The sequence below is a fragment of the Nomascus leucogenys genome, chromosome 10 (genome assembly GCF_006542625.1).
Source record: "Nomascus leucogenys isolate Asia chromosome 10, Asia_NLE_v1, whole genome shotgun sequence".
In the NCBI taxonomy this organism is placed as follows: domain Eukaryota; kingdom Metazoa; phylum Chordata; class Mammalia; order Primates; family Hylobatidae; genus Nomascus; species Nomascus leucogenys.
This window is the reverse complement of record NC_044390.1, coordinates 27,190,549-27,204,284: the sequence shown is the minus strand read 5'-3', so window position 1 is coordinate 27,204,284 and position 13,736 is coordinate 27,190,549. Positions and strand designations below refer to the sequence as shown.

The window sequence follows — 13,736 nt, the reverse complement described above, 5'->3', positions numbered from 1 at the left end:
TATGATTTCCAACCACATGTCTGATAGAAGCATAATTTTCTTCTCAAATCCCTTTATTTTTTTCCTATGTGATTCAAACAGATGGTGTAAGATCATCTGGAAGAACTGAGCAATTATAATTAGATTCAATCTGTTTGAAATTGTTATTCATTCTGAATAGTAACCTCCTCTCAATTGTTTTCCTGTCCTGGCATTGCCTTGCCCTTGTAGATGTGCTTAAGTGTCATAGCTGTGCTGTTTTGCAGATACACCCCATCATCTCGGCAGGCCAACCAAGAAGAGGGCAAAGAGTGGTTGCGTTCTCATTCTACTGGAGGGCTTCAGGACACTGGCAACCAGTCACCTCTGGTTTCCCCTTCTGCCATGTCATCTTCTGCAGCGGGAAAATACCACTTTTCTAACTTGGGTAAAATATTCTAAAATATTGATTTTGTTTTGTTTCTTTCACCACCCACTCTCACGGAAACCCTGGAATCTCTCCATAACACAACATGTTTTCATTTAAAGGGAGGGATAAAGGCACTTTAACAGTACCTTCATTTGCGTCATTGTTTACTCTTCACAGAATAATCTCCAAACATTATGCTGTTTATTGCTCATGACAAATGCTTAACATAGGTTAATACTGTGGTTTTTTTCTAGTCTAGGCTCCAGAGGCTCAGAAAGGTCACTTGACTTGAGAAAGTCTTACCATTACTAAGGGTTCGAGGCAGTAATCAGTTCCAGAACATCTGACTTTAATCCCAGGGGCCTTTCCATTCCGTTTTAGAATCCTCTTAAAAAACAGGAAGGCATCTCCTTATTTGTCTGAAATATTAAAACATCCTTAAAACAAAATTAGTAATCTTTTGTAGAAAATAGAAACAATTAGGAAGAAAAAAATATGTAATTCCATGACTCCAAGTTAACTTCTTTTAACATGGTTAAAGTTAAAACTCCTTAAAATGCATACAAGAATTTCTGTTAAGACAATACTCTGACCATTTTCAAATAAATGCAATGAAAAATAAATTACAAACTTAGTCATTGGGTTACTTTGTATTTAGCAACATTTGTATGAAATATAAAATTATTTGCATAAAATGTCATTAAAAGCACTCTGAGTAACAAAATAGTTAAAGAAAACTAAACATACCAGATACCATTTAATAGATTCAATGACTGTAAAAATAGATTTATCTTCTATAAAGTCACATATAAAGTATTCTCATTATTTTTATGGTAAATATTTTTATTATTAGTTTATCAGAAAAACTTGTACATAAAGGTGAGTTTTGATACATAATCTTATTAGAGCCAGAGACAATCATTCCTTCTAGAAAAACACATCTCTGATTTTAGGACAGAGGACAATGAAATAAGAAATTTCACTTTATGATTTACCTTTGTCAAACTATCCCAGAGCACGTCAATTCCATCATGAAAGTACTCCTTTGATATTATATAAAAAATTAGTAACGGAAAACACACAAGCCAAAACCTTACATTCTCTAAATTTCAAGTTAATCATCAACTTCTGTTAGATTTTTGAAGACCTGAAAATAAACATAATTTCAAATAACAGAACTCAAACACCATATACATTTGTAACGAGGCACAACAGTCCATTTTGAGCCTTGTGTTTTCCAGGTTTCAGCTGAATAACCTTCACTGCTTTCTTAGCTTTTTGCCAGTCTAGTTTTGGGACTATTTTGCCTTACTGGGCCTCAACAGAGTATAATATTAAAATAAGTTAATAAGCCATACTGAGAATAGGATCAATGCAGGTTTCTAACTTCTTAGGGACACAAGTGGGGACAACACATTCCATGAACACAGGTGAATGAATGCCCCTAGTGTCTCTGAGTTGGGCAATTTCATGCGATCATTTTTTTCTCTGAGGCCAAAGTCTCTGGTTTGATCTTCCTAGCAGCTTCCAGAACAGAAAGTGAGTTTACTTTGTCTCCATATTCTTTTTCTCCATGCTCGGGAATCCCCTGCTTTCCTGATCCCACCACAAAAACTCCCCTGAGGATGAAGCCTTGGCTTTCCAGGTTTCCAGGGAAGCCTCAATTCCAGGCTGGAGGTAGTTGTACCATACTCCCAAAGGTCTAAATCCCATAGACATCATCTTCTGTCTTTGTAGATCATAGAACTTTTTATTATCATCCAAGAAGATTTCTCTTTTGAAACAAGGATGGAAAAACTTTATGTCAGTTCTGACCTGCTCATTAATGACTACATAGAGGGAGACACCTAGCTTATCCAACTTGGGTTGCAGGGGGGACAGATCTGCAGCCCCATCTTGCCAGAGAAAACAGCCTGGCACAGCCACAATCACAACTTCCTTCTTCCCCCTGATAGCTCCTTTGCTTTGAAAGTCATTGGTTACTTCTCCAGTGTTTTCAGGTCTATATTTCTCCAGGTACTCCAGCCGTCTTTCCAGGGCTTGGACAAAAATACATCTGTGTTGGCCAGCATCAGTGCCAAGGCAGCAGCCTCCAAGGGCTCCTGCACCCATGGACCACATCCCCACAGAGAAGCACCTTGGGTCCTCAAGTGCCTCCCTCTTCTTGCCTTCTCCCAAGCCTGAAGCCCGGACACTAAGGGGCCAAACCCTCCTGGGCCCCGAGGGTTCCAAGGGCCTCATTACTTTTTCTTTTTTCACTGGAAAAAAAATTCTAGTCATGCGCCTACAGAAGATTGACATTTTTCAGTAAGTTGGACTTTCCAGCTTTCAGCCAGGCCAAGACTCAAGGCTATGTCTTTTCTATTGCAACCCTTCCCACTATATTGAGTAGGACTTTTAGCAATTGAAAACAATTATTTTGGTCATGGTTTCATATAAGCTAATGATTTCATATCAAACATCAAGTTTTTGTTTCCTAACCCGTATAGTGATAAGAGTCTTTGCCTATAATGCCAAACAGTGTATAGTTTTTATTTACTTTAAGTTGCAGTTGATTTTTTAAAAAAGCAAAAATCCTAACACTTCAACTTCAAAAAATGAATTTAAAATGTTTGTGTAGGTCATAGGAATATGAAAAAAATAATTTTATACAACATCTAAAACACACCCAAATCACCTAAAGTGCTATAAGCTTTCTAAGTACTTTATGTCTCCTATCAATTCTTTCATAATTGACTTTAATTTGATTAGTTGACTCCTTATTCTATTTTTCCTCACCATTATTATTCTGATTAAATCCACCTTCATTATTCCTTAGGAACAAAAAGACTCACCACTTACTATGTCCGACATTGGTGAAGTCGTTTAAACTTAATTTTCTTATCTCTTGAATGGATACACAATACCTAGGTCATACTGTAAAGAATGATGGATATAGTGTATGTAAAGATGAAGAAGTGTGTAAGACTTGATAGATTCTGCCAAATCATTAATTTCATTGGAAAGCATGTCTCACACTATCATAGAGTAGCATTCATCAGATATGCCTGAGCTTTGTCTACATTTAATTGAGTAGTAATTCACAAGACAGTAACCACAGGATTTTATGTAAAAGACATTCACAGATTGTATTTTTGAAAGACTAGTACAAAACCATGACATTTTTATCAAGGACTCATTTACCACAAATGTCAAATATTTGTGCAAAGATAAGTTTATGCTAAGATTTGCATAAATTAAAGTTAACATGGCAACTGAAGCCAACATGTCCATGGTCACAATGTGTTAAAAAATGAATGGTTCTGTAGCACATTTGGGAATGTATTTTATTACATAGTTTTCAGAGCTAGAACACAATTAATAAATGAAATGTGAATTATACTTTTACTGACAACAAAGCTCTCTGTAGAGCTTTAATGTTCGATGAATTAGAAAACCACTGATCAAATACATCCCTTACGTTTCATTGCTATAGAAAGCGAGTCTGAAAGGTCAAGTTTACCTTTCTAGGATGTGGGTTTCCCCCCTTAATCTATTGTGGTTTATATTAGAGATCTCTCAGCTGTGTGAGACAGGACATGACTTAAGTGACACTGCCCTCTTGATTCTCTTCGTACTTTTCCAACTACAATTCTTTCTCCTGGGGTTGCTCATCTTAACATAACTGTATCATTTATTGTAGACACAAGGTCATTTTTGAGAGTGAATGGGACTATATTAATAATTGTTCCAGGTATTAGGTGCAAACCCTGGGCAATGCAATTCATCCTCCATCTCCTCCTTATATTTATGTGTTTGCCAAGTTGTTTTTCCTTTAGACTTTTTTTTATCCTAAACCCTTTTTCTATGTTCTCATTCACGACTTTAATTCTAATCTCTCAAATCAACATTTCACTTTCTGTCTGAGACCTTTTTCAGCTCTAAAACTAAAATCCCATCAGTGTGCTAGACCATATAACCACCTCAAATCAAAGTCTTTTCTTAAGTTCTTTTCTTCTATTTGTCTTATAATTTCACGTATCATCCTTCTCTCTACTCTAGTACAAAATCCGTGTAATCAATAGTCTTACTTGAAACTGTGCTCCTCATATTGTACATTTTCAATAGACAGGAACCTGTGATTTTATCTTCAGAATATCTCCTACATCTGTCTCTCATTTTCAGGGACATTGTCCTTGCTGAAGCTTTTTTAACTATCGACAATTACAGCAGATTTGAAATTGATCTTACTCTGTCAACTCCCTTATGTTTCAACATTTTCACCCGTTGGAAGGTATAAAAGAAGATATTCCTATCCATGTCAACACAATCTCATGTACCTCTCCAGATCTTAGAAACACATATGGCTTCAAATCAGGCATTTTGAGACCTTTATGCTGTATGGTTTCAGAGTGGAAAAAACGATTGATTCAAAAACATAATGTTTAAAGAGTTTTTATTGTATTTACAGTTCACCTGAACCTCTGTTTATTGGGCAAGAAAATGAGTACTCTTAAAATGCAATAATAAAGTTACTTTATTATTAAATTTTAAATATATATATATATATATATATATATATATACTTACCTTAAATATGTCCTCTTGTTGTCTTTTAACATCAGCCATTTTTGATTTGACCATTGTCTTTTCGGAATAATCAGTAAGATACAGGATTATTATTAATATTCAATAGTTGCAGTATTCATGTTTTCTTTATTCTTTCTACCATTTAAAATGTGTTAATGTATAAAATTTTTAGAAATTTTACTGTAAAAAATCACAACATATATTAGAAAATTAAGATCACTACAATATGTCATATTTAGTAGACTACTGTGAGCTACTGCCACAGTAAACTATGGTTCGTGTGTCGCTCCCAGCATGCTAGCCTTAGTAGAAACCATTCTCATTCAAGAAAGACTAACAAAATATAACTTATGTAAATCAAAAAGTCTTTGGATGAAACTTCATTTGGGAAAATAACCCAATCTCTACCCTTCAATTTTTTATGAATAAAAAAATGGAAGAATAAAAGGCCTCTAAGATCCATTCAAAGCCAGGAGACACACAAGAACCTTCCTCTACCTTGAATCCTTTCCCATCTTCGTGTTCACCCTTCAATCTTCTCAGAATAACCTCCTGTCTTCTATTCTTTTGGAAGCATAGAATCTCATAGTCAGAAGAGACCACATCTGGTTCAACCCTTCATCTCTTATGTAAAATTTTATGACATCTCTAACTTCTTTAAACCCGCCAATGACAGAAACTACTAAAATCTAGAAATAACACTTTTGGAATTCTTTCTTTAAGAGATCAAATAAAATTTTCCTGAATCTTCACCTATTGTTCCTAGTTATATATATCCAGATTCTACAAAATAAGTCAAAGTTAGATTGCATATGACAGCTCTTCATATTTAAAACAATATAATAAACTCACTAGTTAATGTCTAGCTGTAGATGCAAAAGTAGAGAGTGACTTGGGGTTATTTAAAAACCCAGTCCAGCCAGACACATTGGATTGTGCCTGTAATACCAGCAGCACTCAGGAGGCTGGGGCAAGAGGATCCCTTGTCCAGGAGTTAGAGGCTACAGTGAGCTATGATCATGGCACTGCATACTCCAGCCTGGGAGACATAGTGAGACCCTGTCTCAAAATAATAGTATTTAATAATATCATAAAAACCCAGTCCACATTTATATAGGATCCTGTTTTCCTCAAGTTACTACAAATAAATATATAATCTTAATAAAAGATTAGTGGCTTGGCTATGCAAATGCAATTTAAGACAAAGTTGGTAGCCCTCTTTTTCCTAATATATTGCCATATCTGTTTCTCTTCTGTTTAGAAATTCTTATGTGTCTCTTGGCTTTGAATGGATCTTATAGGCCTTTTATTCTTCCACTTTTTATTCATAAAAAAACTGAAGGGTGGTGATTGGGTTATTTGCCCAAAACATATGGAAAGCAAAACTACCACTAGAAGCTCTTTACCAATTTGTGTTCCATTCGAAAAATTATCATTGTATGTCTTACATTTGTCTTGTATTGTATAGTTTTTCTTGTTCTATTTTACATATTAACTTTTCTCCTTCTTCAGACATCTGCCCTACTGGCTACTCTTGAAATCAGAGACTGTGTCATATTTTTCCTTCTATTCAACTACAACATCTAAGAGCAGATCTGTTGTAGTTATTAACTTAATTGAACACTCTTACATAGTTGGGTGTAATTTCCAATGCAGAAGCTATCAAAAGTGTTTGTAAATGCAAACTATCCCCTTTAAAATCTATCCTAATCCTCATTAATGCTTCATCTTGATAGAGCTAAGTATTATGTATTGAAATTGTAGAAGTACACTTCACTTGGATATCTCTGCAATCATTTAGGTAAGAATTAAACAAAGCCAAAAAGCAAATAAAATATCCTCCTAACCCTATAGATACGTATATTAAAATGATGCACTTGCAAATTTGTTTAATACTTCATTAATTTAAATGAGTAAATTCATACTGTGAACCAAGAATAGGGTGACTTACCCCAATCTTGCCACCTTAAACGTAAACATTTTAAGTCTTGAATGTCCTACAGTGTACCTACCGGCTGTTGTCACTAATCAGACCGAAATGGTACTAATGGTCACTGCAGGCTGAAGAAATATGCTTGAAAGATAGGCAGATCCTCTCCCTCTCCCTTTTTTACTTTTTTCTCCTTTCCATCCTTTCTTCTTTTTTTCCAATAGATTGTGCACTTTGCAGATTCATATTTTCTTCCTTTTGCATTACATTTTAAATATGTGATTCTTAGTCCTGTGCTTCCATTTACTCCAATCAATAACTGGCTCTAACAGAGGGTTGTTCTGTGTGTTAATTCGGTTAATACCAGAATTATCAAGCACAGTGCCTTCCAAATGTGGGATACTTCTCTCCGGTTACCTCTGGGTATACTTTTCCTGTTTTACATTGTTTTGAGAGCCCATACTTGTATTAAGAAGAAGTTTAGTGCCTGTGTCAAAGAAAAAAAAACTTAGTAAATTTTGAAGTGATGTCAGAACAACTCTAAGCCACCGATGGATTCCCCAGGGTTTTGAAAATACTCATTAGTTCCCTTTATATCTTAAGAGGCTCCTGCCTGCTTTCTCATATACCAGTAACAAACTTGCTTTTCTTAAATAAGAGCATTTAGAATATCTTTCTCAATTTTTCTGCTTTGCTTTTATTCCAAATTTCACAACTGTATTGTTTTCCAATGCAGTTGTACATACAACCAACCAAATCTTTTCTTAAATTGCTGACTACCCGATGAGGACTCTTTGGCAATAAGCAATAAGAAAATAAATTGTTATTAAAAATTACAGACTTAAGATACTTCTTTGGAAATATAACATGTTTGTGACTTTTGACCATCTCATCGTGATATGCTGATCTTAAACAGAGTAGAAAATCATTTCATATAATTAACTTTATGGTGGGCTACAGATACCATGTATGTTACATTGTGTTTAGTTATAAAAATGTTTATTACACGCTATTTCCTTATAACCTAACTTTGATAATAATGATGGTCCTAATCATGAACTTACATCAATTAAGAGCTTGAAGTGCTGAGAGTATTTGCCTGGAAGCATTTAAAGCCCTTCTTGGGAAATTTAGATGTTTTATATTTTACTTTCTTTCTGATTTTGCTTTTTCCATTAAAGTGGTGACTATTTTTAAAGAGAAAACCGAAAACTCTAGAAAGACCATCTTTTCTTCATAACAGGTAGCAGAAAATACCATGTTATTACATTTCTAGCAAGAGCAGTAGAGGTGACTTGTTGGTTTTGTGTACTGTTGCTTTAGAAATTGATGTAAGGCTTGCCATAAAAGTGCCAGAGGAAAAGGACGCAATGGGATCTGTTATTGAACATTTCAGAGGCAGACTCTTACCTTAAATAGAGACTCACTATACATTCATGTTTTCATAAGAATTGGGATCATGTTCTTACTTTCTATCAACCTGCTATTTTCATCTTTCAAGCTTCAGTGTAATAGGCTGTGTGTGCTTTGTTTTTCAGTGAGCCCAACAAATTTGTCTCAATTTAACCTTCCTGGGCCCAGCATGATGCGCTCAAACAGCATCCCAGCCCAAGAGTCTTCCTTCGATCTCTATGATGACTCCCAGCTTTGTGGGAGTGCCACTTCTCTGGAGGAAAGACCTCGTGCCATCAGTCATTCAGGCTCATTCAGAGACAGCATGGAAGAAGGTAAGCTTTGTGGGGGAATAAAGATGAAGTCACTTTATTTAAACCCTGAGAGGGAAACCATCACGTCACTCACATCACAAAGATTCTTGAAGAGGAAAATAAACTAGTGTAATTATCATTTGGGAAACTAGAAGCTTGAAGAAGTTTTATTCTGTGTTATCTTCTATTTCTTTATGTATTTGGAAATATGCCAGAATTTGTTTGGATTAATACTTGGCTGTAGAAGAGTTTAGAGTAAATCTACTTTTCCAATACAGAAATATACATAGCAACTATTTTGCCAGGTGCATCAAATATCAGAGCAAATGTTTTGTTTGACATTTTGGTTAAAGAGCCATAAAGACATGCAAACCAGAAACATTATTTTATGAAAATACCACATGTTGCTGACTTTTATTCCCAGGAATTCCCTCTGGTGCTAATTTTTTATTATATCATTTTAGAATTCATATTGTACCTACTTTTTTGCTCTATAAGTCATTATTTCTTCATCCAATGGCAATAAAATTGTCACCTAACCTAATAAATATCTTTATAGTTATATAGTTCTATGTAAATACTCTAAATAAATCAGCTTGAAAACCTCAGGAAGCTGAGTTGATGCTCAAATATATATATTTTTGTAAACTGTAGAAGCTCAAATGTCAAATTTAACAATAATTTGGGAGACTTTTTGATTTAATAAATTTTTTTAGTATCCATAAAGAAAACTTACAGCATACATATTATAAAGCATGTCAGCTAAGGATAAAATAAAACTAGACCTACAAATTCAAACTGATTAGAATGAAATTATTAACCCTAATAATTATGTTTAAAAGAAAAGTCTCCAAATCTTGAGACATACCAGAGTTTAAGTCTTTAGCCATCCATTTATTTGTGGTATAAACTTAGGCAAGTTTCTTAACCTTCTTATCCCTAAGTTCTGCATCTGTAGCTTCTTAGGTTTGTCACAAGGATGAAATATGAGAACAAAGAACAACTCTGTTCCATTATCTTTTCCCTTCCTACCTTCTTATTTAAAGTATCTTCTGACTGAGGGGTTAGGCAGCAATGAAAATTGACTCATGTTTTTCAGGTCACCACTATGGATTTAATATACTGGCACTAAATCAGTAGAGAAGAGTTGTCATTGCCTTTTGCAATATTAACCAAACCACTAAGTTCACTATGACAGACAGTGAATTATATCCAATGACTCCACTGATTGTTGCCATGTAGATAGACAAAATATAACTATTCTCAAATGTAAGGACACTGCTTTCTGAAATGGTTTTGTTGCTCTCTTCACAGATAGGCTTCTTATAATACTTTTAAAATAATTTGCTAAGCATACAGATGGCTTTCTAGAGTGTCGCATTGACAAATAAAGTGATTTTTATATACTGGGAAATTCTGGCCTTCAATGTATCAGGATTAAATAATCTAAATTTCTGAAAGCTAGCCTAAGTGGGCAAGATGGCTTTTTTGTGCTCATGTATTGAATACTGAACTATTCTAGTTCTTAAATGGTGATCTAGATTCCAGACTTATTGAACTAGATTGAAGGGACTTTATTGATATCCTACCTAATGCTCACACTGACAGATGAAGAGACTGAGCCACATGTTCTAAGGTCATAAACAAAAAGAATGAGAATGAGATCGTCTGATTAATTGTCCACCTTTCCTATGGTACATCAGGGTAACACTTTAGTTTACGAGGGTATTATTAGAGATTGAAAGAATTTTTTTTTAATAATTGACTCAAATACCAACATTTTGCACATCACATAGAGTAATAGCTTTGCCCAAGTTAGAAGACTGGGGGTTGTTCTTTATTCCTCTTTTGACCACATCTATATACTCAGTTTTAAAAAGGTTCTTCCTGGTTTCCTTCAAGTCCATCCCCATGTTTTCATCGACAAGCCTAGTGCAGCTATTCCAGCCGTCTCCTGATCAGGTCTTAAGCACCTCCCATATGTCTTTGTAGTACCCACCATAATTGATCTCAGTAGCAATCATAGTACTCTATTGTAAATATCTTTTCGATTATAACTTCTTCTTGAGCTTTTGGGATTTTATCTTATTTATTTTTGTAGTTTCAGGATCTAGCAACAGCTTGTCACATTGTTAATGCTCAACTAATGTTTGTTTAATGCACAATGAGCAGAAATAACCATACTATTCCATAGTAAAAAGAGGATGAACTTTTCTGCAAATATTATTCAGCACCATTTTATCCACCTTTTGGGTTTAGTACATTGGAAGCATAGGAGTATAAAGCAGAATGTCCAATGTTTACCATGGTATTTTGAAATAGATAAAAGCCAGCGCGACATTTCCGTTCTCAATTTCTCTGAGACACCACCTTGAAAAAAAAAAGTATTTTTCTCTTACTAAAATTAGTAAAGGAACAGTAATTCCACATTTATAAGTGTATGATCAATGCATCACAGATAATGTTGTAATAACACATTAGATAAAAGTGCTTATTTTCCTGAAATTATATCGAGAAAAAAATCTGAAAGTGGACCTTTGTTGGATACAAATGAAATAAATAAGGTACATACATTTTTCAAGGTTTAAAAGTGTATGGCAACTTTAGTTTGGGTTTCCATGCTATTCTATTTATTATATGGGAATTTACTGCAGCTTTCAATATGTACAAAACAGGCTGGTAGGGCTCATGCTTGTAGACTTCTGTCTAATAACTTGGCAACTGAGGTACTTTAGGGAGTATGGATGGGGCTCTTCCATGTCTCAACGTCCTGACTGGCAAAAAATTATAGCAGGCTGGTTCTCAGAATCTTATAGTTAGTTGTTATTACTTAATTTCCCTAACCACCCGTTCTTTACTTTTTCTGTAAAGGCTGGGGTTTTTGAGTAGACCTTATTATTTTAACTCTATTGTTCTGTTTGTTTTCTCCAGTTCATGGCTCTTCATTATCACTGGTGTCCAGCACTTCTTCTCTTTACTCTACAGTAAGTAATGGCTGTTAAGAAAAAGCTTGTGCTTTTGCCATGCACACAGATGGTGAAATAGATCATTTTACTGTGAAGAGATCACATTCATCTGTGACTTGTACACAGGAGTTGTGTAGTGAAATAAGGGCATACTCTAAGCTGCCCAATACCCAATAAAGTGCCAGGTGCTCCACCTGCCATTCTTTGGTCACTTACATGTGCTTTCACTTGGCTTTTGTGCACTCATCATAATCAATGAGTGGGTGTAGAATTCGATTTCATAAAACCTATTGAGGTATGACTTGGAGTCTCTGAAACCATCTAGTCTGCTATACTATCATTTTAGTAATGACGAGTTGTCCATGTTTTGTTCTCTGAGTGATGACTGTTAATTGTTCTATAGTATTTTCTCCTCATTTTTTATTTTTAAGTTTATCCTGTTGAGAGGATTATTGAAGGGTAAAAGCAGTAAGGGTAAAGGGTAAAAGCATAAAAGAACGAGAGATTTTTTTCAAATATACCTTTTGAAAGAGTATGATTTTTTTAACTTTTTATTTTATTTTATTTTATTTATTTACTTATTTATTTATTTATTTTTGGGTCGAGGTCTTGCTTTGTCATCCAGGCTGGAGTACAATGACGCAATCATAGCTCACTGCAGCCTTGAATTCCTGAGCTCAAGTTATCCTTCTGCGTCAGCCTATCAAGCAGCTAAGACTACAGGCACACACCACCATGCCCAGCTAATTTTTAAATTGTTTTAGAGACGAGGTCATTGCTATATTGATCAGACTGATCAATACCCATGGCCTCAAGCAATTCCTCCTGCTTTAGCCTCCCCAAGTGCTGGGATTACAGGTGTAAGCCAGCACACTTGGGCAGAAACTTATTTATTAAGAGAAAAATACCAGCGTTTCCAGTTCTTTTGCAAATGTGTGAAATTATAATTCATTTTCGACAAGGAGAGTTTTTCTGTTTGTTAAATACAATTCTATCTTTTTTTTTTTAAGTAGCCTACAGGAAGTTATATTTTATGAGTGAGTCGTTTTAGAGCTAGGTTAACAGTGAGGTATATTTAAAAGCAGCCTACTGAATCTCAATGGGACTTGAGTACTATGAATAAGCCCTAATCCTGTATTGTAAGGTTCATGAAAAGTTCATAGCCTCTGCTGTCACTGATCAACTGAGCATCATGGGCAGTAATTTTTTCACTCATTATCATTAGGTTCAAATGTTTGTTTGAACCTTCTGTTTATAAATTAATCTCATATATTTACTGCCTTACATAGTCATTCAAAATCAGACTGTTATTGGCAGAGGTAATATTTTTCTTATCTCTCCTTTCAATGATTAAAATTGCCCATAGCTTCTAGAAATTAAGAAATCACTATTAGTGTTTAGGTAAATGTACTTTTTGTGCAAATGGATAAAGTGAGGAATGTATAAACACGCATGAAAAAAACACATAAAAGAAATATATTAAGACTTAGTGTTTCTCCTGTTGGGCCAGCACTGCCATTTGTTGGGGAATTGTATTCTGATTTAAACCATTGCCATTTAAATCTATGTGTAACATCAAAAGATGTAGCATCATTATTATTCTAAATACATACCATACTTAGTATTTGGATAAAACTACCTTTATGAAACCTAAGAAAAACTAAAAAAAAATAAACAAGAAAGAAAGAAAAATACAGTTAGATAGAAGAAATAAGGTCTAGTGATTGGTAGCACAATAGAGTGACTATAGTTAACAATAATTTATTGTACATTTCAAAATAGCTAGAAAAGATTTGGAATGTTCCTAACAGGAAGAAATGATATTCTTCCTAAATGAAGAATGGGATATTCCACTTACCCACATTTGATCATTACACATCGTATATTTGTATAATACCACATGCACCCCATAAATATATATAACTATTGTGTATCCTAATATTAAAGATTTTTTTGAAAAATGTATTCCTCAAGAAAAGGATCATGAGTTTAAGAAAAAACAGATTACTAGTCTACCAGTATCCAGTAGACCTGTCTGTGTTAATAAAAGTGTTCTGTATCTACACTAATATAGTAACTATGAGCCATATGTTGCTATTGATTATTTGAAGTATATCTGGCAAAGAGATGAATTGACTTTTTTATTTTAATTAATTTAAGTTGAAATAGCCACGTGT

The 13,736-nt window shown here is 34.4% G+C and overlaps 1 protein-coding gene and 1 pseudogene across 8 annotated transcripts in view; one reads left to right on the top strand and one right to left on the bottom strand.

The window, feature by feature from the left end:
• The window catches only part of NAV3 (neuron navigator 3), a 657,172-nt gene that overhangs the window by 573,796 nt on the left and 69,640 nt on the right, over positions 1–13,736 (top strand). For all 8 annotated transcript variants that reach the window (XM_030819929.1, XM_030819928.1, XM_003259582.3 and 5 more), the window contains 3 exons: positions 246–406; positions 8,426–8,614; positions 11,525–11,577. In XM_030819929.1, coding sequence (XP_030675789.1) covers positions 246–406; positions 8,426–8,614; positions 11,525–11,577 — 403 coding nt within the window. The remainder of the gene's footprint in view (positions 1–245; positions 407–8,425; positions 8,615–11,524; positions 11,578–13,736) is intronic.
• LOC105738317 lies at positions 1,857–2,668 on the bottom strand (annotated as a pseudogene).